Here is a 26566-nt window from a genome sequence, read left to right on the forward strand (position 1 = left end):
AGAGTCAGCCACCCCACCTCCGAGGCTGCATCTCCAGGATCCCTCCCCTTGGAGCACGTCCCCCCCAAATCCTCCCAGCTTGGGGGGCCCCCTCACCAGGGGGGTGCAGGAAAAGTGGTCGACGTTCAGCGGGTCCACTTCCTGCTCCAGATCGAGGCTCTCGGCACTGAGGTTCCTGCAGGAAAATCCCCAAGAGTTAGGGGGCAAAGAACGGGGATCCCCCAAAAGACCCCCCCACCTCGCCCTGCATCAACCTGGGGAACTCACCGCCACTTGATGAGGGTCTCAATGAGCCGGGCGTAACCCTGGGCGGCTGCGAGGTGAAGCAGAGTCATGCCCCGGAAGCGGATGTCATGGACCAGGGTGTCAGAGTGGAGCCAGGAGGAGCGAGACATCATCGTCTCGCACAGGGCCACGATCCGCTCCTCAAAGGAGTCCGCCACCGCCTGCGGAGAGAGCGCAGGGTCCCCGTCACCCACCGCCCCGCCCCAGAGGTGGCCGCATCTCCGCGCCAGGCGAGGGGTCCCCGGGTCACCCGTCGCCCCGCCCCAGAGGTGGCCGCATCTCCGCGCCGGCGAGGGGTCCCCGGGTCACCCGTCGCCCCGCCCCAGAGGTGGCCGCATCTCCGCGCCGGGTGAGGGGTCCCCGGGTCACCCGTCGCCCCGCCCCAGAGGTGGCCGCATCTCCGCGCCGGGCGAGGGGTCCCCGGGTCACCCGTCGCCCCGCCCCAGAGGTGGCCGCATCTCCGCGCTGGGCACTCCTGGATCTCTTCAGGAGGATAAGCAGAGGCTGGGCTGAGACCCCCACAAGCGGGTGCTTAATACAGCCCCCCCGAGCCACATATGGCCCCCCCAGGTGGCCCCCGGCCCCCGCAGGGTCTATTTTCCCCTCGCTCAGGCTGGAAAGAATGCCTGGCCTGCCGGGCTGGAAAATGCCTTCTGTAATCCCCCCGCCCCGGCCAGGAACAGCCGCCGGGGAGCGAGCCCAGCCCTGCGACATCCGAGCCACGCCGCACGCCGCCTGGCTAAAATTAACCCCCCCCTCGGGAGGGGGCCCCCAAAATAGCAACACAGATAAAGGCTTAAGGGGGGAGTGACGTCAAGCTGGGCAGAGCGAGGAGGGGGGAGGACAAAGGCTGATGGGAGAGGCCAAGCAGGACCCAGGGGACATGTGGAGATGAGTGTAGGGAGGGCGCCGTGGGACCTGGCTCCCAGCCCCCCCTGCTCTGACCCACCAGCCCCCACACCCCTCCCAGTGCCGGGCAGAGAACCCAGGAGTCCGGGCTTCCAGCCCCTGGCGCTCCTGAGGGTTTGCACAGTAACTGACAGGAGCTATTCCAACCACAGCCTCCCCCAGGACACCTGACAATACCGAATCTGCACACCCGGCCCCCGGACTCCTGAGAGACCCTACAACAACAAACAACCCGAAATACCTCCAGGAGACCCTATGATAACCACCCAGCCCCAGCGGCTCTCCCCCTGGAGAATCCAGCCCCCGGGGGTCTCACCTGCGTGTGGGGGGTATCCCCCGAGGCCCCTCGCTGCTGCCGGGAGGAAGCCGTCATCTCTGCCATCCGCTTCTCCATCTGCTCCAGGCGCTCCAGGATCGACATCCTGAACTGGTTATCTGGGGGCAGGGGGCACGTGTGAGACAGGGCCACGCGGCAAAACATTACACCCCCTCCCCTTCCTGGAGCCGGAACCCCCTGCTCTAACCCACCAGCCCCCCACTCCCCGCCCAGAGCTGGGGAGAGAACCCAGGAGTCCTGGCTCCCAGCCCCCCTGCTTTAACCACCAGCCCCCACTCCCCTCCCAGAGCTGGGGAGAGAACCCAGGAGTCCTGGCTCCCCGCCCCCTCCCGCTCTAACCCACCAGACCCCACTCCCCTCCCAGAGCCAGGGAGAACCCAGGTATCCGGCTAGCTGAGCGGTGCGACCCTGCTGTGCCCGCCCCCGTCTGTCCCATAGGGATTAGCCTGGTTAATTTCCGGGGCCAGTGGAACGGGGCCGGGCAGCTAATCAGCCTAGAGGGTGGATTAGCCTGTCAGCAGCACCCCCCCAGGGCCCCCCCCAGCTCCTGCGCTGAGACCCACCCCCAGCAAGGCCCTGCCCCATCTCCAGGGCGGGAAGGGCTGAGCGACGCCACCCCCTAGCTGGGAGAGGAGCTGGAGGGGGTGTTTGAATTTGTGCGCGTGCTGTGCTGGGGGGGGTTCCCAATGGGGTCGGCACATGGCTGTCTTCAGGCACCTCCATCCAGCTTGCCCCCCCATGCCCCACCATGTGCCCCCTTACACCCCATCTATCCTCCTGCACCTTCCACAAAGCGCCACATCCCTCTCCCCACAATCCAGCACCATCCCTTCCCTGCTGCCCCTCACAATCCACCCCCCCCCCCACTGCACCCCACAATCCACCCCATCCCTCCCCCGCTGTGCCCCACAATCCAGCACCATCTCTCCCCCGCTGAACCCCACAATCCACCCCATCCATCCCCCAATGCCCCCCACAATCCAACCCATATTTCCCTGCTGCACCCCACAATCCAGTACCATCATCCCCTCCCCCTTGCAACCCACAATCCACCCCATCCCTCCCCCATGGCACCCCACAATCCAGCCCATCCCTCCCCCACGGCACCCCACAATCCCTCCCCTCACAGTCCCCTTCCCAACCCACCCCGGTACTCTCCAGGCACCTCCCCCCCCGAGTCAGGGCATTGGGGTTCGCTGGTGCCCTGTGCCCCATGGAGCCCCTGCCTCGGTACCTTCCTTCTCCATAGCTTTGGGCACGGGCCCCAGGGCGCGAGCGGGCGTTCAGACGACTCCCTGAAGGAACCGGTGTTTCCTGGCAGGGATCGTGTGGGGCTCCCCCCGTCACGTGCGTGCGAGGACGCGGTGGGGGGGCGGCAAGCAAGGAGCGGGGTGGAATTACCGGCATTGGAAAGAACCAACCGCTCCCCCCAAACTTCCCTGAGATCCGGTGACATCTCCAGGCGGGGGGGGGGGGCAGGGGGATTCTCCCCTGCCCCGAGCCCCCAGGCATCTGTCCGTCTCCCGCCTGCAGCCACGGCACTCTGCATGAGACCTGCACCCCCTCCCAGCTCTCAATGGGACCGAAATAGGACAGGGAGGGGGGGCGCCCCCCCCAACAGCAACCCTCCCTGGCCCAGCCCGCTGTTAACCCTTTCCTGCCCCGGGGGGGGAAAGAGGGCTAGATTTCATGGGGTGCAACTGTGTGCGCAGGGGTGGGGCGATATTGTGCAGTGTATGACTGTGTGCAGGTGTATCTGGGGGTAGGGCGTGGTATCGTGCGGTGTGCGATTGTGCGCGTGTCCAGGGGTAGGGCGTACAAGTGTCCGTGTGTGTCTGGGGGTAGGGAGTGGTATCGTGCGGTGTGCGATTGTGCGCGTGTCCAGGGGTAGGGCGTACAAGTGTTCGTGTGTCTCTGGGGGTAGGGCGTGGTATCGTGCGGTGTGCGATTGTGCGCGTGTCCAGGGGTAGGGCGTACAAGTGTCCGTGGGTCTCTGGCGGTAGGGCGCGGTATCGTGCGGTGTGTGACTGTGTGCAGGGGTGTCTGGGGGTAGGGTGTGGTATCGTGCAGTGTGCGACTGGGTGCGAGGGTAGGCTCTGCGATTGTGTGCGTGTCCAGGGTAGGGCGTACGAGTGCCTGTGTGTGTCTGGGGGTTGGGCGTGGTATGTGTGGCGTGCGACTGTGTATGGGGGTAGAGTGTCTGACTGACGGTGTGGTGGAAGGGTGTGCGATTGTGTGGTGTACGACTGTGTACAGGGGTAGAGTGTACAACTGGAGGGGTGTCTGGGGTAGGACGTGAAGTTGTGCAACTGTGTGGGGAGGTAGGATCTGTGATTGTGCGGTTTGTGACTGTGCACACGGGTGGTCTGAGGGCAGGGTTTGAGATTGTGCGGTGTGCAACTGTGTACGTGGTGTCCGGGGGTAGGGTGTATGTGTGTGGGGTGTAGACTGTGATATTGAGCGGTGTACGATGTGCGCGGGTGACCACGAGTAGGGTCTGCGATTTTGTGTGCATGTGTAGGCTGCGTGACTCTGTGGTGTGCGACTGTGTGCCCACGGGTGTCTGGGGGAAGGACGCTGTACCCGGGGCCTTGGAGGGGAGGGGGGACTGGTGGGTTAGAGCAGAGGGCGGGAGCCAGGACTCCTGGGTTCTCTCCCCGGCTCTGGGAGGGGAGCAGGGCTCTGGGGGAACCAGGACTCACGGCTTCGCCTGGCGCTGAGATGCAGCCACCTCTGGGCAGGGTGGCGGTGACACAGGGAGTGAAGCTCTGGGGTGGAGCCCATCTCCATGCCCAATGCCCGCGGGGGGGGGCTTCCGGGGAGCTCAGCCCCGACGCCGGGGTTCACACCTCAAGAAGCCAGGGCCGTGCCCCAGGACGTTGCATGTGCGGGATTCTCCAGAGACGCCCCCCCACGTCACGGCAGTGGTGACGCCGGGCGGCGTCGGAACAAACCCAGAGTCTCCTTATTGCCGGTCAGGATATTCTGGGGCTGCTGACTCACGACCCTGGAAACCGGGCCCCCGCCCCCCCCCCGCTGGAAATTCCAACCCAGGCAGGGCCAGGGTGGCGGGTGCCTGACGCCAGCTGACGGGGGAAGGAGCAGAGAGGGACCCGCCAGGCCACTGCATCAGAGGAGCCTTCCACTGAGCAGGGAGTGGGTCAGAGCAGGGGGGGCTGGGGACCAGGACGCCTGGGTTCTCTCCCCAGTTCTGGGAGGGGAGTGGGGGCTGGGGGGTTAGATGTGGGGGGGGGGGCTGGAGCCAGGACTCCTGGGTTCTCTCCCCGGCTCTGGGAGGGGAGCAGGGGCTGGGGGGTTAAAGCGGGGGGGCTGGGAGCCCGGACTCCTGGCTTCTCTCCCCAGACAGCAGGGGGAAGACAGGGGGTCCGTACCCCACCTCCTCCCGTCTGCCCCAGGGTGATGTAACTTTGCTCCCAGAGGAGGTGGGGGTCACCCCCTGCACACCCCACCTGGTTTCAGCTGGGACCCACGGCCCAGCACCCACCTGCACCCTTACCCAGGCTCCCTCCCTCCCCAGGCAATCCCAAAGCCACCCACACCGCACTGCCCAGCAAGGGGGAAGAGGGACTGCAGGGGGGCGCCATGTGGCAGGGGGCTCAGCAGAGGCGCTCTCCCCATACTTGGTGCCAGCCCCATAACCCCAGAGCTTCCCTCCAGAGCTGAAAATAAATCCAGCATCCTGACGTACCCTCAGCGGCAGTTTCATTCACACAGCGGCTTCGCCTTCACTTCCTGTCCTAAACTCAGGTGCACTGCAGCTGTCAGACACCTGCCATGCCCTGCCCCAGAGGTGGCTGCATCTCAGCGCCGGGCGAGGGATCCCTGTGTCACCAGCTACCCCGCCCCAGAGGTGGTCGCATCTCGGCGCCAGGAAGGGATCTCCCCCCGTTTTGGAGGTGGGGCGGGAAATTCTGTCTGGGCCTGTTATATCCGACCCAGCTGCTCTACACACACATTCCCGGGGGTCCCTGTCTGTGCTCTGCTCCCTTCCCAGCATCCCCCCCCCAAACACACCCCCACCTTCCCCCCACCGCATACACCAACCCTGCTGCCATCTACTGGTCCTATGTGGACTAGCTCTCGCCTTCTGGCTGCCACTTGGGGGGGACCCCACAATTCTCCACTCACCTCCTGCTCCGCCCCTTACAATGGCGGGAGGAGGGGGCAGAATCAGACCCACGAGCAGAGGAGAGCAGGGACAACACAGGCCATGCAGGTCTCATGCCAATGAGAAAAGACCCAGGAGTCCTGGCTCCCAGCCCCCCTGCTCTAACCCACCAGCCCTGACTCCCCTCCCAGAGCCGGGGAGAGAACCCAGGAGTCCTGGCTCCCAGCCCTGTCCCCTCCCTCCAAGCCTCTGGAAACTGGGTGGGGGCGGAGACAAGTCTCTGTCCCTGTTAACGATTAATTACGGGGTATCCCACAAAGGCTGCTGCCCTGGGCCACAAAGACCCCACCCCACAATCTCTCCTGCCCTCCCCAAAACGCCGCACACTCCACACTGGCTCCCAGCCCCACGGTCTCCCCCTCCCCACACGAACCCAGAGCAGCCCCCCCCATCCCGTGCCCCACTCACCGTCTAGGGAAAGCCAGTCCAGCTGGGTGCTGGGCAGCGCCAGGAACCCGCGGCCCCGGTACTCGAACAGCACCGAGGCGGAGACCAGCTGGGTGTCGCGGGCCACCTGCAGGGCCACCAGCCCGGCTTCGTGGGCTACGGGAGAAGGGGGCAGTGAGAGGGGGCAGCACAAAGCACCCCCGCCCGCCAGTCCCTGCCCCGGGGCCGGGTGGGAGCCAGCGCCCCCTAGAGCGGACAGGCCCCTGCCCCATTTCCCCGCTCCCCCCGAGCCAGCCAGTCCCCGCCCCGGGGCCGGAGGGGAGCCGGTGCCCCCCAGAGGGGACAGGCCCCTGCCCCATTCGCCGCCCCCCCCGAGCCAGCCAGTCCCCGCCCCGGGGCCGGAGGGGAGCTGGCGCCCCGTCCCGTACCGGGGCAGTAGCACCGCAGGACGCCCGACTGGATCAGCGCGGCCGGCACAGCCACCCGGTCGAAGAGGCAGCTGTAGGAATCCGTCTCCTCTGTCCACGGCCCCGTGATCAGCACCTTGACGCCGCCCTGCGAGGAAGCGAGGGGTTAACTGGGGGTGTGAGGGGAGGGTGGATGCCCCACTGCCGGGTGCGGTGAGAACGGCAGGGCCCTTGGGGTGAGGGGCCCCCCGATCCCTGCTCCCCCCCACGCTCACCTCGGGGTAGGACCAGTCCGGCGAGAAGTCGGTGATGGTGACCAGAGGCTCCGGTGCTGTCGAGCCCCCCGGGGGGGGCGGCCTCGCCTGGGGTGTCGGGCAGGGCCGGGCGCGGCGGGCTGCTCCCCTCCCCAGCCCCGGCCCCCTCCGTCATGAGCTCGGAGATGAGGCTGTCCAGGGAGAGGCCAAAGGGCAGGTCCGGCCCCCCTCCCACCCCCGTCTGGATGATGGAGTACAGCTCCTCCGGCAGCTGCTCCCCGGCCCCGCCGCCCGGCCGGGGCCCCCCCCATCTCCATGGGGGTCTCCCCGGCCAGAGGCCGCCCACCCCCCCGCCCCGGCGCCCCCCCGTCGTCCTGGATGAAGAAGCGGTTGCCGGCCGGGGGCGGCTCCGGGGCCCGGCGCCCGTAGGTCTGGCCCCGGGTGGGGCTGTTGAGGAAGCAGTCGGGGTCGAAGGTATCGGAGCCGGCCTCCCCCGTCTCCATGCTGGCCTCCAGGTTCTGGGACAGGACCAGCCCGGGGCCCGGCAGCAGGGCCAGGCCCACCGGCGGGTCGCCCGCCACCAGGTGCTGGCTGGGCGTGAGGGCCAGCGGCTTCTCCAGGCCGGTCATCACCAGCACGGCGCTGCCTGGCAGCCCCACCGACAGGGCCACGGCAGGCGAGGGCCGGGGGGCATCTGGGGAGGGGGGCTCGGCAGGTGCCGGGGGCTCCTTCCGGTCAGGCTTGGCCGGCTCCGGCTCTGGCTTGGGGTCGGTCAGGCGCGGTGGCTCGGGGAGGGCCGGGACCGGGACCGGGCAGGGCCGCGCCGCCACCTTCGGGGAGATGATGCGATGCCTGGTGGTGCCGCACTTGTGCGGGACGTGCCCCGGGCTGCCTGCGGGACGGACAGACACCGACGTGAGGGGGCGGGCGGGAGGACAGACAGACAGAGGGACTGACAGACAGCGGGGTCACGGGGGGAGGGGTGGAGAGACAGCGGGACTGACAGGGTTGCAGGGGGATGGACGTACGGACAGGGGGATGGACCGTGAAGGGAGGGTGGACAGACAGCTGGACAGTGAGATGGGGGGAAGGGGACAGACTGTTGGACAAAGGTTGCAAATCCCCAGCTCCCATCCCCATGCCAGACGCAGGCCCGTGTGTCCGTCCCCCCGCCTCTCCCGCAGATGGGACCCCAGGGGAGAGACCCCAGCCAGGGAAGGGGAGGGCAGCTCTGGACTCAAGGCATATGGGGGGGGCTAGAGCTGGGGGGCAGGATGGCACAGTTCCTGCGTTCATGGCAGCAGTGCCCCCCATCCGCCACTAGGGAGCACCGGCAGCCCCCTGAGGAGCCAAAGGGATCCACAGGACCTAAGCATGGGACACGATCTGGGAAGGGAGGGGGGGCTGGGAGCCAGGACTCCTGGGTTCTCTCCCTGCCTGTGGGAGGGCAATGGGGGCTGGGGGGTTAGAGCGGGGAGGGCTGGGAGCCCGGACTCCTGGGTTCTCTCCCCAGCTCTGGGAGGGGAGCGGGGGCTGGTGGGTTAGAGCAGCGGGGCTGGGAGCCCGGACTCCTGGGTTCTCTCCCTGCCTCTGGGAGGGCAATGGGGGCTGGGGGGTTAGAGCGGGGAGGGCTGGGAGCCCGGACTCCTGGGGTCTCTCCCCGGCTCTGGGGGGAGCTGGGGGGGGTCCCGGCGGGGCACTGACCGAGGCTGCTGCTGCAGAGGCAGGCGTGGGTGCGGGGCGGGGGCTTGGCCTGGTGGCTCTCCAGGATCTGCTGCACCAGCTGCTCGATGGAGAACTCCGTGGTCCCGTTCCCGTTGCTGCAGGTCCACTTTATCCCGTGGACTGGGGGAGCAGAGACAGACTTGGGGGGGGAGCAATCCAGCCGCGCCCCCCCCAACCCACTGGGGGGCTGGTCCGCCCCCCGCCGGCCCCACCCATCCCACCCCGCCGCCCCCTGGTGCCCCCTCCTTACACATGGGTTTGAGCTGGTTCACCAGCTCCTCCTTGGACCACTTGAGCCACTCCTTGCGGTCGCTGTTGATGGAGCAGAGGATGGGCCCGCAGACCTTGGCGCAGTCCTCCAGCGCCGGTACGTTCAGGTAGTGCACCAGGACGATGTCGGGGTTCTGCGGGGGCGGGGGGAGCGTCAGGACGCCGGGGTCCCCTGCCCGGCCCCGGGAGGGGAGTGGCGGGGGGGGACGGGACTGGAAGTTTGCGAGACCTGTGGGATCCCGGTTCAGAGCCCTGATTTTCGGTGCTTTAATACCGTGACCCTTGAGCCAGGCCCCCCCCAAACCAGGGCCCCCCTCCACTTGCCCCAGGCCCCCCCGGTACCTGCAGCAGCCAGTAGCACCGTCGGTGGAATGTGGGGACAATGGACGAGTGGACGTAGCAGCCGTAGAGACACTGCGGAGAGGCGGGGGGCACACACTCAGCGCTGGGGGGCACGCGGCTGGGGCCCCCCCAACCCCACAGTGGGTACTGCTCACACCAGCACCCCATTGCCCCACTCCCGTGGGGCAGGCAGCCCCCCCAACCCAGTCCCCCAGGCCTAGGGGCACTGACCCCCCCAGACTCCAGCCTGGCCCCCAGCCTGTGTGGGGCACCCCGTTCCATACCCCCCCTTCCCACAGCTGTGACCCAGCCCCCCGGGGCCCTGCCCCCAGGCCTACCTCCATCCCTTGCACCTTCAGCTTCATGTGGTCCTCCCGCGTGGTCTTGCCGTCCTTGCGCTTCTTCCAGCAGTACCCGTCCTTGCGGTACTTCACCTTCTTCCGGTTGTACAGGATGATGGAGCCGTTCTGGGGGCTGGCGCCGGAGGAGAGCGGACGGGGGTCACCCTGGGGCGCCACAGAGCCCCCCCGCCCCCAAACAGATCTCCTGGGGAACAGCGCCCCGGGCCGCTCCCTGCCCCCCTTCCCCGCCGCCCCCCCGCGCGGGCCGCTCACCGGGTCTTGGGTGATCCCGACAGCCATTCCTCGTGCCGCTCGAAGGTGATGAGATAGGAGGCGATTTCCTGCGACACACCGGCACCCGTGGGTCAAGATATGTGGGGGGGCCCCCCCACAGGCAGCCCCCCCTTACCATGCCCCCAGCCCAGCACATGGCGCGGAGACCGGGCTCTTGACAACCAACTCATTTCACATGCGACAGGCCCTGTGCCCCATTTCCCGCCCCCCTGCAGCCAGCCGGTCCCTGCTCTGGGGCTGGGTGGGAGCCGGCGCCCCCCGAGGGGACAGGCCCCGTGCCCCACTTCCCACCTCGTTGGTATTCCAGCGCAGTCGTTCCTTGGGCAGGGCAGGGCATTTGGGGAGACACTCCACCAGCTTCTTGGGCAGGAAAACCTTCAAGTGGTGGCTCTTCTCTGGAGACACGAGAGTTACAATCAGGTATCACAGACGGGGCTGAGACCCCGGACGCCTGGGTTCTCTCCCCGGCTCTGGGTGGGGAGTGGGGGCTGGTGGGTTAAAGCAGGGGGGGCTGGGAGCCAGGACTCCTGGGTTCTCTCCCCGGCTCAGGGAGAGGAGTGGGGGCTGGTGGGTTAGAGCCGGGGGGGCTGGGAGCCAGGACTCCTCGGTTCTCTCCCCAGCTCAGGGAGAGGAGTGGGGGCTGGTGGGTTAGAGCAGGGGGGGCTGGGAGCCAGGACTCCTGGGTTCTCTCCCCGGCTCAGGGAGAGGAGTGGGGGCTGGTGGGTTAGATGTCAGGGGGGCTGGGAGCCAGGACACCTGGGTTCTCTCCCTGGCTCTGGGAAGGGAGTGGGGGCTGGTGGGTTAGAGCAGGGGGGCTGGGAGCCCGGACTCCTGGGTTCTCTCCCCGGCTCAGGGAGAGGAGTGGGGGCTGGTGGGTTAGAGCAGGGGGGGCTGGGAGCCCGGACTCCTGGGTTCTCTCCCCGGCTCAGGGAGAGGAGTGGGGGCTGGTGGGTTAGAGCCGGGGGGGCTGGGAGCCAGGACTCCTCGGTTCTCTCCCCAGCTCAGGGAGAGGAGTGGGGGCTGGTGGGTTAGAGCAGGGGGGGCTGGGAGCCAGGACTCCTGGGTTCTCTCCCCGGCTCAGGGAGAGGAGTGGGGGCTGGTGGGTTAGATGTCAGGGGGGCTGGGAGCCAGGACACCTGGGTTCTCTCCCTGGCTCTGGGAAGGGAGTGGGGGCTGGTGGGTTAGAGCAGGGGGCTGGGAGCCCGGACTCCTGGGTTCTCTCCCCGGCTCAGGGAGAGGAGTGGGGGCTGGTGGGTTAGAGCAGGGGGGGCTGGGAGCCCGGACTCCTGGGTTCTCTCCCCGGCTCAGGGAGAGGAGTGGGGGCTGGTGGGTTAGATGTCAGGGGGGCTGCGAGCCAGGACACCTGGGTTCTCTCCCTGGCTCTGGGAGGGGAGTGGGGGCTGGTGGGTTAGAGCAGGGGGGCTGGGAGCCAGGACTCCTGGGTTCTCTCCCCGGCTCTGGGAGGGGAGTGGAGGCTGGTGGGTTAGAGCAGGGGGGGCTGGGAGCCCGGACTCCTGGGTTCGCTCTGGGGCCCTGGGAGGGGAGTGGGGGCTGGTGGGTTAGAGCAGGGGGGGCTGGGAGCCAGGACTCCTGGGTTCTCTCCCCAGCTCAGGGAGAGGAGTGGGGGCTGGTGGGTTAGATGTCAGGGGGGCTGGGAGCCCGGACTCCTGGGTTCTCTCCCCGGCTCTGGGAGGTGAGTGGGGGCTGGTGGGTTAGAGCAGGGGGGGCTGGGAGCCCGGACTCCTGTGTTCTCTCCGCAGCTCTGGGAGGGATGTGGGGGCTGGTGGGTTAGATGTCGGGGGGGGGCAGGGAGCCAGGACTCCTGGGTTCTCTCCCTGGCTCTGGGAGGGAAGTGGGGGCTGGTTGGGGGTCCGCACTGTGACTCACCGGGGAGCTCTGTGGTTTCCTTGTAATTCATGGTCGGGGCCTGGCGCTGGGCGACTAGAGCTCCGGGCCGGGGGGGCTCAGCTCATGGGGCGCAAGGGAACGGCTCAGACCTGGAAACAGAAGAGCAGCAGGAGTCAGATTCACCCGCCACCAGGGCGCAACGTGCCCCCAGTCCTGCCTGGGGCCCCCGTCACCAGCCCAGAGCCACGGGCTCCTCGGGCCTGGTCCGTGCTGCCCCCCCACACCCCCTTCGAGCCGTCACCTCCCTCCCGCCCCACGACTGCATCTAGTGCTCGCTTCTCCAACGACTGCCACAGGAGATGCGGCCACCTCTGGGGTGGGGCGGCAGGTGACACGGGGACCCCTCGCCCGGTGCTCAGCTTTAGGAGCAGAATGGGGGCTAGGGGGTTAGAGCAGCGGGGAGGGGGCTGGGAGCCAGGACTCCTGGGTTCTCTCCCCTGGGTCTGGGAGGGGAGTGGGGGGGCTGGTGGGTTAGAGCAGGGGGGCTGGGAGCCAGGACTCCTGGGTTCTCTCCCCTGGGTCTGGGAGGGGAGTGGGGGGGCTGGTGGGTTAGAGCAGGGGGGCTGGGAGCCAGGACTCCTGGGTTCTCTCCCCCAGGTCTGGGAGGGGAGTGGGGAGCCAGGACAAGAGGGAGGTTTCTAGGGGCAGGTTCTTCCCTCGGGCCCCAAGCAGCTGCCTTTTTAACGAACTACCAGACGCAGGGTGCAGCCCGGCCCCTCCCCAGCCCAATTGCAAGGAGGTTTCTGCCCCCTCTGCCCCCCGGGAGCCGAGCCAAGGGGAAGTGACTTGGCCTGAGTCACCGAGGAGCCCTGGGAACCCCGGGGAAGCTACTCGCCAGCATGCCAGGAAGAGAACCCCGGAGTCCAGGCTCCCAGCCCCCCAGCTCTAACCCACCAGCCCCCCCTCCCCTCCCAGAGCTGGGGAGGGAACCCAGGAGTCCTGGCTCCCAGCCCCGCTGGCTCTAACCCCCAGGCCCCCATCCCGCTCCTAAAGCTGAGCACCGGGCGAGGGGTCCCTGTGTCACCAGCCGCCTCACCCCAGAGGTGGCTGCATCTCAGCACCAGGCCAGGGCGACTCTGGTGTCTCCCTCTCTCTCCAGCTCTGCCATCCGTTCCCCGATCTCAGGGTGGGGGGTTCTGTGCAGCGCCCAGCACCAAGGGGGGCTCCCAATCTCAGAGTGGGGGGTCCTGTGCAGCGCCTGGCGCCACGGGGGGCTCCAATCTCAGAGTAGGGGGGTTCTGTGCTGCGCCTTGCACCACGGGGGGCTCCAATCTCAGAGTAGGGGGGTTCTGTGCTGCGCCTTGCACCACGGGAGGCCCTGATCTCACAGTGGGGGGGTTCTGTGCAGCGTCTGGCACCCCAGGGGGCCCCGATCTCGGGGTGGGGGTGGGGTCTGTGCAGCATCCAGACCAAATGCTGAGGGTCCCTGTGCCCTCTGGATCGGGGGGGTCACGGGCCCAGCCTGTCCCTCCTAGTGCCCCTGAGCGCAAGCCACTGGCCTCCACCCCACAGCCTGCCCCAAAGGCGCCAGCCTCTGTTCTCCACACCCTTCCCTGTTGTCTCCCTGGTCCTTGTAGCCCCCCAGCATCGCCTCCCTGCCCCCAATAACCCTCAGCCCCCATTCTCACCTCGCCCAGTGCCCCCTCTCCACCCCAGTACTCCCCTCAGTGCCCCCTCCCTGTCTCGACACCCTCACTTCCAACACCCCCTCCAAGCCCCACACACAGCTCCAGACCCCCACTGCCCAGCATCCCCTCCCCTCCACCCCCTGCCCCCCTCACCAACAGCTGCAGACCCCCAGCGTCCACCTGCTCCCCACACCCCCACCAGCCCCTCCCTGGCCCCAATCTCCCCACCCCACCAGTGTACCCCCAACTCAGCACCCGCTCCCTGCCCCCACCACAAGTGCCCCCTCAACTCCAATGTCCCCTCCACACCCACACAATGCACCTGCCATTGCACACCCCCAGCATCCACCTGCCCCCCCACGCCAACCAGGAGCACATCCCTGCCCCACAGAGCCCCCCACACAGCTAGCATCCACCTGCCCCCAACACACACCCCAGCAACATCTCCCTGTCCCAGACCCCCCCCACACCCAGCATCAACCTACCTCCCAACACACCCCAGCAGCATCTCCCTGCCCCACAGAGCCCCCGACACATCCAGCATCCACCTGCCCCCGCACACACACCCCAGCAGCTCCTGCATGCCCCACAGAGCCCCCCACACAGCCAGCATCCACCTGCCCCCAACACACACCCCAGCAGCTCCTCCATGCCCCACAGAGCCCCGCACACAGCCAGCATCCACCTGCCCCCAACACACACCCCAGCAGCTCCTGCATGCCCCACAGAGCCCCCCACACAGCCAGCATCCACCTGCCCCCAACACACACCCCAGCAGCTCCTCCCTGCCCCACAGAGCCCCGCACACAGCCAGCATCCACCTGCCCCCAACACACACCCCAGCAGCTCCTCCATGCCCCCACAGAGCCCCGCACACAGCCAGCATCCACCTGCCCCCAACACACACCCCAGCAGCTCCTCCATGCCCCACAGAGCCCCCCACACAGCCAGCATCCACCTGCCCCCAACACACACCCCAGCAGCATCTCCCTGCCCCACAGAGCCCCCCACACAGCCAGCATCCACCTGCCCCCACACACCCCAGCAGCTCCTCCATGCCCCACAGAGCCCCGCACACAGCCAGCATCCACCTGCCCCCAACACACACCCCAGCAGCATCTCCCTGCCCCACAGAGCCCCCGACACATCCAGCATCCACCTGCCCCCGCACACACACCCCAGCAGCTCCTCCATGCCCCACAGAGCCCCGCACACAGCCAGCATCCACCTGCCCCCAACACACACCCCAGCAGCTCCTGCATGCCCCACAGAGCCCCCCACACAGCCAGCATCCACCTGCCCCCAACACACACCCCAGCAGCTCCTCCCTGCCCCACAGAGCCCCGCACACATCCAGCATCCACCTGCCCCCGCACACACACCCCAGCAGCTCCTCCATGCCCCACAGAGCCCCGCACACAGCCAGCATCCACGTGCCCCCGATACACACACCCCAGCAGCTCCTGCATGCCCCACAGAGCCCCGCACACAGCCAGCATCCACCTGCCCCCAACACACACCCCAGCAGCATCTCCCTGCCCCACAGAGCCCCGCACACAGCCAGCATCCACGTGCCCCCGATACACACACCCCAGCAGCTCCTCCATGCCCCACAGAGCCCCGCACACAGCCAGCATCCACGTGCCCCCACACACCCCAGCAGCATCTCCCTGCCCCACAGAGCCCCGCACACAGCCAGCATCCACGTGCCCCCGATACACACACCCCAGCAGCTCCTGCATGCCCCACAGAGCCCCGCACACAGCCAGCATCCACCTGCCCCCGACACACACCACAGCAGAATCTCCCTGCCCCACAGAGCCCCGCACACAGCCAGCATCCACGTGCCCCCACACACCCCAGCAGCATCTCCCTGCCCCACAGAGCCCCCCCACAGCCAGCATCCACCTGCCCCCAACACACACCCCAGCAGCATCTCCCTGCCCCACAGAGCCCCCGACACATCCAGCATCCACGTGCCCCCGATACACACACCCCAGCAGCTCCTGCATGCCCCACAGAGCCCCCCCACACAGCCAGCATCCACCTGCCCCCAACACACACCCCAGCAGCATCTCCCTGCCCCACAGAGCCCCGCACACAGCCAGCATCCACCTGCCCCCAACACACACCCCAGCAGCATCTCCCTGCCCCACAGAGCCCCCCACACAGCCAGCATCCACGTGCCCCCACACACCCCAGCAGCATCTCCCTGCCCCACAGAGCCCCCGACACATCCAGCATCCACGTGCCCCCGATACACACCCCAGCAGCATCTCCCTGCCCCACAGAGCCCCCCACACAGCCAGCATCCACCTGCCCCCGCACACACACCCCAGCAGCTCCTCCATGCCCCACAGAGCCCCGCACACAGCCAGCATCCACGTGCCCCCGATACACACACCCCAGCAGCTCCTGCATGCCCCACAGAGCCCCGCACACAGCCAGCATCCACCTGCCCCCAACACACACCCCAGCAGCTCCTGCATGACCCACAGAGCCCCCCACACAGCCAGCATCCACCTGCCCCCAACACACACCCCAGCAGCATCTCCCTGCCCCACAGAGCCCCCCCACACAGCCAGCATCCACGTGCCCCCACACACCCCAGCAGCATCTCCCTGCCCCACAGAGCCCCCGACACATCCAGCATCCACGTGCCCCCGATACACACCCCAGCAGCATCTCCCTGCCCCACAGAGCCCCCCACACAGCCAGCATCCACCTGCCCCCAACACACACCCCAGCAGCATCTCCCTGCCCCACAGAGCCCCCGACACATCCAGCATCCACGTGCCCCCGATACACACACCCCAGCAGCTCCTGCATGCCCCACAGAGCCCCCCACACAGCCAGCATCCACCTGCCCCCAACACACACCCCAGCAGCATCTCCCTGCCCCACAGAGCCCCGCACACAGCCAGCATCCACCTGCCCCCAACACACACCCCAGCAGCATCTCCCTGCCCCACAGAGCCCCCCACACAGCCAGCATCCACGTGCCCCCACACACCCCAGCAGCATCTCCCTGCCCCACAGAGCCCCCGACACATCCAGCATCCACCTGCCCCCGCACACACACCCCAGCAGCATCTCCCTGCCCCACAGAGCCCCCCACACAGCCAGCATCCACCTGCCCCCAACACACACCCCAGCAGCATCTCCCTGCCCCACAGAGCCCCCCACACAGCCAGCATCCACCTGCCCCCACACACCCCAGCAGCATCTCCCTGCCCCACAGAGCCCCCCACACATCCAGCATCCACGTGCCCCCCGATACACACCCCAGCAGCATCTCCCTGCCCCACAGAGCCCCCCACACAGCCAGCATCCACCTGCCCCCAACACACACCCCAGCAGCATCTCCCTGCCCCACAGAGCCCCCCACACAGCCAGCATCCACGTGCCCCCACACACCCCAGCAGCTCCTCCATGCCCCACAGAGCCCCCCTCACGCCCTGGGCATCCACCTGCCCACTACACCCCCAGCAGCCCCTCCCTACCCCACAGACCCCCCCCACACCGAACATGCACATGCCCCCACAGCCCCCCCACATCCCAGCATGCACCTGCCCACCATACCCCCAGCAGCCCCTCCCTACCCCACAGACCCCCTTCCAACATGCCCCCAGCGTGCACCTACCCCCCCAGCCCCCCCCTGGCCCCCAGCACGCCCTCCCCGCACCCTCCCTCCAGGGCACTGGGGATCGGGCCCCTGGAGAAGCTCCGCGCCGGGCCGGGCCGGTACCTGCCGGGGCTCCGCCGCCTCCGCCCGCGCCGCCGGCCGCCATCGCCCCGCGCTGCCCCAGGCCCCGCCGCCCGCCCGGTGCGTGTGAGCGCAGCGCGCACGGGGGGGCGGGGCGCCGTGCGCTGGGGGCGGGGCCGGCGGGGAGGCGGGGCCGAGCGGCGGGGCGGGCGCTATAGCGCCGTATGGACCGCGGGGCGGGGCGACCTCTGTAGCGCCCGGCCGTACGGACCGCGGGGCGTGGGTGTCTATGGGGCCCGGCCGTACGGACCGCGGGGCGTGGGTGTCTACGGGGCCCGGCCCTACGGACCGCGGGGCGTGGGTGTCTATGGGGCCCGGCCCTACGGACCGCGGGGCGTGGGTCTCTACGGGGCCGGCCCTACGGACCGCGGGGCGTGGGTGTCTACGGGGCCCGGCCCTACGGACCGCGGGGCGTGGGTCTCTACGGGGCCCGGCCCTACGGACCGCGGGGCGTGGGTCTCTACGGGGCCCGGCCGTACGGACTGCGGGGCGTGGGTGTCTACGGGGCCGGCCGTACGGACCGCGGGGCGTGGGTCTCTACGGGGCCGGCCGTACGGACTGCGGGGCGTGGGTCTCTACGGGGCCCGGCCGTACGGTCCGCGGGGCGTGGGTCTCTATGGGGCCCGGACGTATGGACCGCGGGGCGGGGCGGCCTCTGTAGCGCCCGGCCCTACGGACCGCCGGGCGTGGGTCTCTACGGGGCCCGGCCGTACCGCCCGCGGGGCGTGGGTGTCTACGGGGCCCGGCCCTACGGACCGTGGGCGTGGGTGTCTACGGGGCCCGGCCCTACGGACCAAGGGCGTGGGTGTCTATGGGGCCCAGCCCTACGGACCAAGGGCGTGGGTCTCTACAGGGCCCGGACCGCGGGGCGTGGGTCTCTACGGGGCCCGGCCCTACGGACCGCGGGACGTGGGTGTCTACGGGGCCCGGCCCTACGGACCGCGGGGCGTGGGTCTCTACGGGGCCCGGCCGTACGGACCGCGGGGCGTGGGTGTCTACGGGGCCCGGCCCTACGGACCGCAGGGCGTGGGTCTCTACGGGGCCCGGCCCTACGGACCGCGGGGCGTGGGTGTCTATGGGGCCCGGCCCTACGGACCGCGGGGCGTGGGTGTCTACGGGGCCCGGCCGTACGGACCGCGGGGCGTGGGTCTCTACGGGGCCCGGCCGTACGGACTGCGGGGCGTGGGTGTCTACGGGGCCGGCCGTACGGACCGCGGGGCGTGGGTCTCTACGGGGCCCGGCCGTACGGACCAAGGGGCGTGGGTGTCTACGGGGCCCGGCCCTACGGACCGCGCTGCGTGGGTGTCTACGGGGCCCGGCCCTACGGACCGCGGGGCGTGGGTGTCTACGGGGCGCGGCCCTACGGACCGCGGGGCGTGGGTGTCTACGGGGCCCGGCCCTACGGACCGCGGGGCGTGGGTCTCTACGGGGCCCGGCCGTACGGACCAAGGGGTGTGGGTGTCTACGGGGCCCGGCCCTACGGACCGCGGGGCGTGGGTGTCTATGGGGCCCGGCCCTACGGACCGCGGGGCGTGGGTCTCTACGGGGCCCGGCCCTACGGACCGCGGGGCGTGGGTGTCTACGGGGCCCGGCCCTACGGACCGCGGGGGTGGGTCTCTACGGGGCCCGGCCCTACGGACCGCGGGGCGTGGGTCTCTACGGGGCCCGGCCGTACGGACTGCGGGGCGTGGGTGTCTACGGGGCCGGCCGTACGGACCGCGGGGCGTGGGTCTCTACGGGGCCGGCCGTACGGACTGCGGGGCGTGGGTCTCTACGGGGCCCGGCCGTACGGTCCGCGGGGCGTGGGTCTCTATGGGGCCCGGACGTATGGACCGCGGGGCGGGGCGGCCTCTGTAGCGCCCGGCCCTACGGACCGCCGGGCGTGGGTCTCTACGGGGCCCGGCCGTACCGCCCGCGGGGCGTGGGTGTCTACGGGGCCCGGCCCTACGGACCGTGGGGCGTGGGTGTCTACGGGGCCCGGCCCTACGGACCAAGGGGCGTGGGTGTCTATGGGGCCCAGCCCTACGGACCAAGGGGCGTGGGTCTCTACAGGGCCCGGACCGCGGGGCGTGGGTCTCTACGGGGCCCGGCCCTACGGACCGCGGGGCGTGGGTGTCTACGGGGCCCGGCCCTACGGACGGGGCGTGGGTCTCTACGGGGCCCGGCCGTACGGACCGCGGGGCGTGGGTGTCTACGGGGCCCGGCCCTACGGACCGCAGGGCGTGGGTCTCTACGGGGCCCGGCCCTACGGACCGCGGGGCGTGGGTGTCTATGGGGCCCGGCCCTACGGACCGCGGGGCGTGGGTGTCTACGGGGCCCGGCCGTACGGACCGCGGGGCGTGGGTCTCTACGGGGCCCGGCCGTACGGACTGCGGGGCGTGGGTGTCTACGGGGCCGGCCGTACGGACCGCGGGGCGTGGGTCTCTACGGGGCCCGGCCGTACGGACCAAGGGGCGTGGGTGTCTACGGGGCCCGGCCCTACGGACCGCGCTGCGTGGGTGTCTACGGGGCCCGGCCCTACGGACCGCGGGGCGTGGGTGTCTACGGGGCGCGGCCCTACGGACCGCGGGGCGTGGGTGTCTACGGGGCCCCCTACGGACCGCGGGGCGTGGGTCTCTACGAGGCCCGCCGTACGGACCAAGGGTGTGGGTGTCTACGGGCCCGCCCTACGGACCGCGCTGCGTGGGTGTCTACGGGGCCCCCCTACGGACCGCGGGGCGTGGGTGTCTACGGGGCCCGCCCTAGGGACCGCGGGGCGTGGTGTCTACGGGCCCCCGTTTCGGACCGCGGGGCGTGGATCTCTACGGCCCGGACTATGGACCGCGGTGCGGGGCGGCCTCTGTAGCGCCCGCCCTACGGACCACGGGGCGTGGGTTTCTACGGGCCCGGCCCTACGGACCGCGGGGTGGGTCTCTACGGGGCCCGGCCCTACGGACCGCGGGGGTGGGTCTCTACGGGGCCCGGCCCTACGGACCGCGGGGCGTGGGTCTCTACGGGGCCCGGCCGTACGGACCGCGGGGCGTGGGTGTCTACGGGGCCTGGCCCTACGGACCGCGGGGCGTGGGTGTCTACGGGGCGCGGCCCTACGGACCGCGGGGCGTGGGTCTCTACGGGGCCCGGCCCTACGGACCGCGGGACGTGGGTCTCTACGGGGCCCGGCCGTACGGACCAAGGGGCGTGGGTCTCTACGGGGCCCGGCCGTACGGACCAAGGGGCGTGGGTCTCTACGGGGCCCGGCCCTACGGACCGCGGGGCGTGGGTGTCTACGGGGCCCGGCCCTACGGACCGCAGGGCGTGGGTCTCTACGGGGCCCGGCCCTACGGACCGCGGGGCGTGGGTCTCTACGGGGCCCGGCCGTACGGACTGCGGGGCGTGGGTGTCTACGGGGCCGGCCGTACGGACCGCGGGGCGTGGGTCTCTACGGGGCCGGCCGTACGGACTGCGGGGCGTGGGTCTCTACGGGGCCCGGCCGTACGGTCCGCGGGGCGTGGGTCTCTATGGGGCCCGGACGTATGGACCGCGGGGCGGGGCGGCCTCTGTAGCGCCCGGCCCTACGGACCGCCGGGCGTGGGTCTCTACGGGGCCCGGCCGTACCGCCCGCGGGGCGTGGGTGTCTACGGGGCCCGGCCCTACGGACCGTGGGGCGTGGGTGTCTACGGGGCCCGGCCCTACGGACCAAGGGGCGTGGGTGTCTACGGGGCCCAGCCCTACGGACCAAGGGGCGTGGGTCTCTACAGGGCCCGGACCGCGGGGCGTGGGTCTCTACGGGGCCCGGCCCTACGGACCGCGGGGCGTGGGTGTCTACGGGGCCCGGCCCTACGGACCGCGGGGCGTGGGTCTCTACGGGGCCCGGCCGTACGGACCGCGGGGCGTGGGTGTCTACGGGGCCCGGCCCTACGGACCGCAGGGCGTGGGTCTCTACGGGGCCCGGCCCTACGGACCGCGGGGCGTGGGTCTCTATGGGGCCCGGCCCTACGGACCGCGGGTGTCTACGGGGCCCGGCCGTACGGACCGCGGGGCGTGGGTCTCTACGGGGCCCGGCCGTACGGACTGCGGGGCGTGGGTGTCTACGGGGCCGGCCGTACGGACCGCGGGGCGTGGGTCTCTACGGGGCCCGGCCGTACGGACCAAGGGGCGTGGGTGTCTACGGGGCCCGGCCCTACGGACCGCGCTGCGTGGGTGTCTACGGGGCCCGGCCCTACGGACCGCGGGGCGTGGGTGTCTACGGGGCGCGGCCCTACGGACCGCGGGGCGTGGGTGTCTACGGGGCCCGGCCCTACGGACCGCGGGGCGTGGGTCTCTACGGGGCCCGGCCGTACGGACCAAGGGGCGTGGGTGTCTACGGGGCCCGGCCCTACGGACCGCGCTGCGTGGGTGTCTACGGGGCCCGGCCCTACGGACCGCGGGGCGTGGGTGTCTACGGGGCCCGGCCCTAGGGACCGCGGGGCGTGGGTGTCTACGGGGCCCGGCCGTTCGGACCGCGGGGCGTGGATCTCTACGTGGCCCGGACGTATGGACCGCGGTGCGGGGCGGCCTCTGTAGCGCCCGGCCCTACGGACCGCGGGGCGTGGGTGTCTACGGGGCCCGGCCCTACGGACCGCGGGGGTGGGTCTCTACGGGGCCCGGCCCTACGGACCGCGGGGGTGGGTCTCTACGGGGCCCGGCCCTACGGACCGCGGGGCGTGGGTCTCTACGGGGCCCGGCCGTACGGACCGCGGGGCGTGGGTCTCTACGGGGCCTGGCCCTACGGACCGCGGGGCGTGGGTCTCTACGGGGCCTGGCCCTACGGACCGCGGGACGTGGGTCTCTACGGGCCCGCCCTACGGACCGCGGGACGTGGGTCTCTACGGCCCGGACGTACGGACCGCGGCGTGGTTCTCTACGGGCCCGCCCTACGGACCTCGGGGCGTGGGTCCTCGTCGGGGCACGGCCGTACGGACCGCGGGGCGTGGGTCCTACGGGCCCGGCCGTACGACCGCGGGGCTTGGTCTCTACGGGGCCGTACGTTCGGGGGCATGGGTCTCTATGGGGCCCGGACGTATGGACCGCGGGGCGGGGCGGCCTCTGTAGCGCCCGGCCCTATGGACCACGGGGCGTGGGTGTCTACGGGGCCCGGCCCTACGGACCGCGGGGCGTGGGTGTCTACGGGGCGCGGCCCTACGGACCACGGGGCGTGGGTCTCTACGGGGCCCGGCCCTACGGACCGCGGGGCGTGGGTCTCTACGGGGCCCAGCCGTACGGACCGCGGGGCGTGGGTCTCTACGGGGCCCGGCCCTACGGACCCTCGGCGTGGGTCTCTACGGGGCCCGGCCCTACGGACCGCGGGCGTGGGTCTCTACGGGGCCCGGCCCTACGGACCGCGGGCGTGGGTCTCTACGGGGCCCGGCCATACGGACCGCGGGGCGTGGGTCTCTATGGGGCCCGGCCGTACGGTCCGCGGGGCGTGGGTCTCTATGGGGCCCGGACGTATGCACCGCGGAGCGGGGCGGCCTCTGTAGCGCCCGGCCCTACGGACCACGGGGCGTGGGCCTCTATGGGGCCCGGCCCTATGGACCGCGGGGCGTGGGTCTCTACGGGGCCCGGCCCTACGGACCGCGGGGCGTGGGTCTCTACGGGGCCCGTCAGTACGGCCCGCGGGGCGTGGGTGTCTACGGGGCCCGGCCCTACGGCCCACGGGGCGTGGGTGTCTACGGGGCCCGGCCGTACGGACCGCGGGGCGTGGGTTTCTACGGGGCCCGGCCGTACGGCCCACGGGGCGTGAGTCTCTACGGGGCCCGGCCGTACGGACCGCGGAGCGTGGGTGTCTACGGGGCCCGGCCGTACGGACCGCGGGGCGTGCGTCTCTACGGGGCCCAGCCCTACGGACCGCGGGGCGTGGGTCTCTACGGGGCCCGGCCCAACGGACCGCGGGGCGTGGGTCTCTACGGGGCCCGGCCGTACGGACCGCGGAGCGTGGGTGTCTACGGGGCCCGGCCCTACGGACCGCGGGGCGTGGGTGTCTACGGGGCCCGGCCCTACGGATCGCGGGGCGTGGGTCTCTACGGGGCCCAGCCGTACGGACCGCGGAGCGTGGGTGTCTACGGGGCCCGGCCCTACGGACCGTGGGGCGTGGGTGTCTACGGGGCCCGGCCCTACGGATCGCGGGGCGTGGGTCTCTACGGGGCCCGGCCGTACGGACCGCGGAGCGTGGGTGTCTACGGGGCCCGGCCCTACGGACCGTGGGGCGTGGGTGTCTACGGGGCCCGGCCCTACGGACAAAGGGGCGTGGGTGTCTACGGGGCCGGCCTACGGACCGCAGGGCGTGGGTCTCTACAGGGCCCGACCCACGACCGCAGGGCGTGGGTCTCTACGGGGCCCGGCCCTACGGTCTAAGGGCGTGGGGTCTACGGGGCCGGCCCTACGGACCAAGGGGCGTGGGTGTCTACGGGCCCGGCCCTACGGACCGCAGGGCGTGGGTCTCTACGGGCCCGGCCCTACGGACCAAGGGGCGTGGGTGTCTACGGGGCCCGGCCCTACGGACCAAGGGCGTGGGTGTCTACGGGGCCCGGCTCTAACGGACCGCGGGCGTGGGTCTCTACGGGGCCCGGCCGTACGGACCAAGGGGCGTGGGTCTCTACGGGGCCCGGACCGCGGGGCGTGGGTGTCTACGGGGCCCGGCCCTACGGACCGCGGGGCGTGGGTGTCTACAGGGCCCGGGCCCTACGGACCGCGGGCGTGGTCTCTACGGCCGCCCGCCCTACGGACCGCGGGGCGTGGGTGTCTACGGGGCCTGGCTCTACGGACCGCGGGGCGTGGGTCTCTACGGGGCCCGGCCGTACGGACCAAGGGGCGTGGGGTCTCTACGGGGCCCGGACCGCGGGGCGTGGGTGTCTACGGGCCCGGCCCTACGGACCGCGGCGTGGTGTCTACGGGGCCCGGCCCTACGGACCAAGGGGCGTGGGTGTCTACGGGGCCCGGCCCTACGGACCGCAGGGCGTGGTCTCTACGGGGCCCGGCCTACGACCAAGGGGCGTGGGTGTCTACGGGGCCCGGCCCTACGGACCAAGGGGCGTGGGTGTCTACGGCGCCCGGCCCTACGGACCGCGGGGGCGTGGGTGTCTACGGGGGCCCGGCTCTACGGTCCGCGGGGCGTGGGTCTCTACGGGCCCGGCCCTACGGACCAAGGGCCGTGGGTCTCTACAGGGCCCGGACCGCGGGGCGTGGGTGTCTACGGGGCCCGGCCCTACGGACCGCGGGGCGTGGGTGTCTACGGGGCCCGGCCCTACGGACCGCGGGGCGTGGGTGTCTACGGGGCCCGGCCCTACGGACCGCGGGGCGTGGGTCTCTACGGGGCCCGGCCGTACGGACCAAGGGCGTGGGTGTCTACGGGGCCCGGCCCTACGGACCGCGCTGCGTGGGTGTCTACGGGGCCCGGCCCTACGGACCGCGGGGCGTGGGTGTCTACGGGGCCCGGCCCTAGGGACCGCAGGGCGTGGGTGTCTACGGGGCCCGGCCGTTCGGACCGCGGGGCGTGGATCTCTACGTGGCCCGGACGTATGGACCGCGGTGCGGGGCGGCCTCTGTAGCGCCCGGCCCTACGGACCGCGGGGCGTGGGTGTCTACGGGGCCCGGCCCTACGGACCGCGGGGGTGGGTCTCTACGGGGCCCGCCCTACGGACCGCGGGGCGGGGTCTCTACGGGGCCCGGCCGTACGGACCGCGGGGCGTGGGTCTCTACGGGGCCCGGCCCTACGGACCGCGGGGCGTGGGTGTCTACGGGGCCCGGCCCTACGGACGCGGGGCGTGGGTCTCTAAGGGGCCCCGTACGGACCGCGGGGCGTGGGTCTCTACGGGGCCCGGCCCTACGGACCGCGGGGGCGTGGTCTCTACGGGGCCCGGCCGTACGGACCGCGGGGCGTGGGTCTCTACGGGGCCCGGCCGTACGGTCCGCGGGGCGTGGTCTCTATGGGGCCCGGACGTATGGACCGCGGGGCGGGGCGGCCTCTGTAGCGCCGGCCCTATGGACCGGGGGCGTGGGTGTCTACGGGGCCCGGCCGTATGGACCGCGGGGTGTGGGTCTCTACGGGACCCGGCCGTATGGACCGCGGGGCGTGGGTCTCTACGGGGCCCTCTGGACTGCGGGGCGGGGTGCACTGGGCGAGCTTTAGAGGGATCATTCCCCCTCACTTCAAGACCCGTTTCTGGTGCCCGCAAAGGGGCTCCTGGTACGTTCCCCCAAATGAAACCACCCTGAATGCACAGTGGTTTCATCTCGTGCTTCCCTCTGTGTCCGCCTGTTGCCTCGGGGCTAGTACTTCGATTGCCAGCTCTCCAAGGCTGGGGCTGTCTTTGTGTTCCTATTTGTACAGCTCCGGCACACCTAGTCCTCCCCACGAGGAATTGTTAATGTTGCTGTCGTTGTCACATTGGCTGCAGAGTCAGAACGACGCCGGCCAAAGCCTCGGCGATGGACTACAATCATCCGCATTTTCAGTGGAAAATTTTGAACTTTTGGTCAAAACCCTCCAATTTGACTGATTGATTGATTGATTTGGTTTTCAAGCAACTAAAAACTCCGACAATTTGGGCCAAATCAATACCTAAAAATGGGCTGAAAGCTGCCAAAAGTTGAGAAACCTTTGGCCAAAGGACTGCCAAAATTTAAAAAAAAAAAAATTTCCAGCCAAGAAGTGGCAAAAAAATGAAAACTCCCCCTCCCCCCAAAAAAAACTGCCCCAAATGGAAAAATGTCCAGATCTGGGGGTCTTCAGTGCTCAAAGGGCACAGATGTTTTCTGGGGAAATTTTAACTCCATCCCAAACCTAATTTTCCATCCAAAAAAAAAAAGTTTGGATGGAGAATCTGTGGATTTGGGTGCCACCCTTGGCCCCAGGACGACAAGTTACCGCCTGGGAGAGATGTCGTTTCAGAACCAGCAGCCGCTGCTTGAAGCTGGAGCTGACGGGAGCCGGGTTCCCTTGGCACGCTGTTCCATTCCTGGCGCCGGAGGCACTGGCGCGGACGTATTACGGCCATGATTAGCAAACAGGCACATCTCGAAAGTGGAATCGGGGGTGGGAATTTGCACCTCACCGCACGGATTGTGTTGGAAGGTGAGTCGGATGAGGTAATCTGCACTTTTCCCAGGCATGCACGGCCTTCCCTGGGCTGCTCAGTGCATGATGTTGATCCCCTCATGTGTTTCCTTGGGGTGTTCTGTCTGGTGTTTTTTCCTTCTTGCTGGTCGACATGCCAAAAAGGCTTTGTGATGCCCGGAGGAAACGACTGCAAACCTGAAGTAATTGACAACCTTTGTGCCACCTACCACATGTTGCCAGTTTCTTTCATGAATCTGACCCATAGGAAAGGGAATCTGGGCCCGACAGACCCCTGCTGCGTCTCTGTGGCTACACAGGGCAAGCACCGCGGGAGAAAAGAAATTCTGACACAACAAAGGTCACATTCCTGTATCCTCCGGGACACTAGCTGTGTGTACTAGCAGGCATTTCGCGTCGTCATCAAGGCATGGTTGAATTTTGCTTTGCC

At 69.9% G+C, this 26566-nt stretch overlaps 1 protein-coding gene across 1 annotated transcript in view; it reads right to left on the reverse strand.

The window, feature by feature from the left end:
- The window catches only part of CAMTA2 (calmodulin binding transcription activator 2), a 36313-nt gene that overhangs the window by 7059 nt on the left and 2688 nt on the right, over positions 1-26566 (reverse strand). The window contains 15 exon segments of the mRNA XM_043503689.1: positions 97-175; positions 268-446; positions 1511-1629; positions 6129-6263; positions 6536-6662; positions 6790-6849; positions 6851-7066; positions 7068-7660; positions 8473-8613; positions 8744-8897; positions 9106-9177; positions 9444-9579; positions 9720-9787; positions 10032-10135; positions 11628-11737. Coding sequence (XP_043359624.1) covers positions 97-175; positions 268-446; positions 1511-1629; positions 6129-6263; positions 6536-6662; positions 6790-6849; positions 6851-7066; positions 7068-7660; positions 8473-8613; positions 8744-8897; positions 9106-9177; positions 9444-9579; positions 9720-9787; positions 10032-10135; positions 11628-11658 — 2214 coding nt within the window. The 5' untranslated portion in view covers positions 11659-11737.

Source organism: Dermochelys coriacea, chromosome 28 (genome assembly GCF_009764565.3).
Source record: "Dermochelys coriacea isolate rDerCor1 chromosome 28, rDerCor1.pri.v4, whole genome shotgun sequence".
NCBI classification, from domain to species: Eukaryota; Metazoa; Chordata; order Testudines; family Dermochelyidae; genus Dermochelys; species Dermochelys coriacea.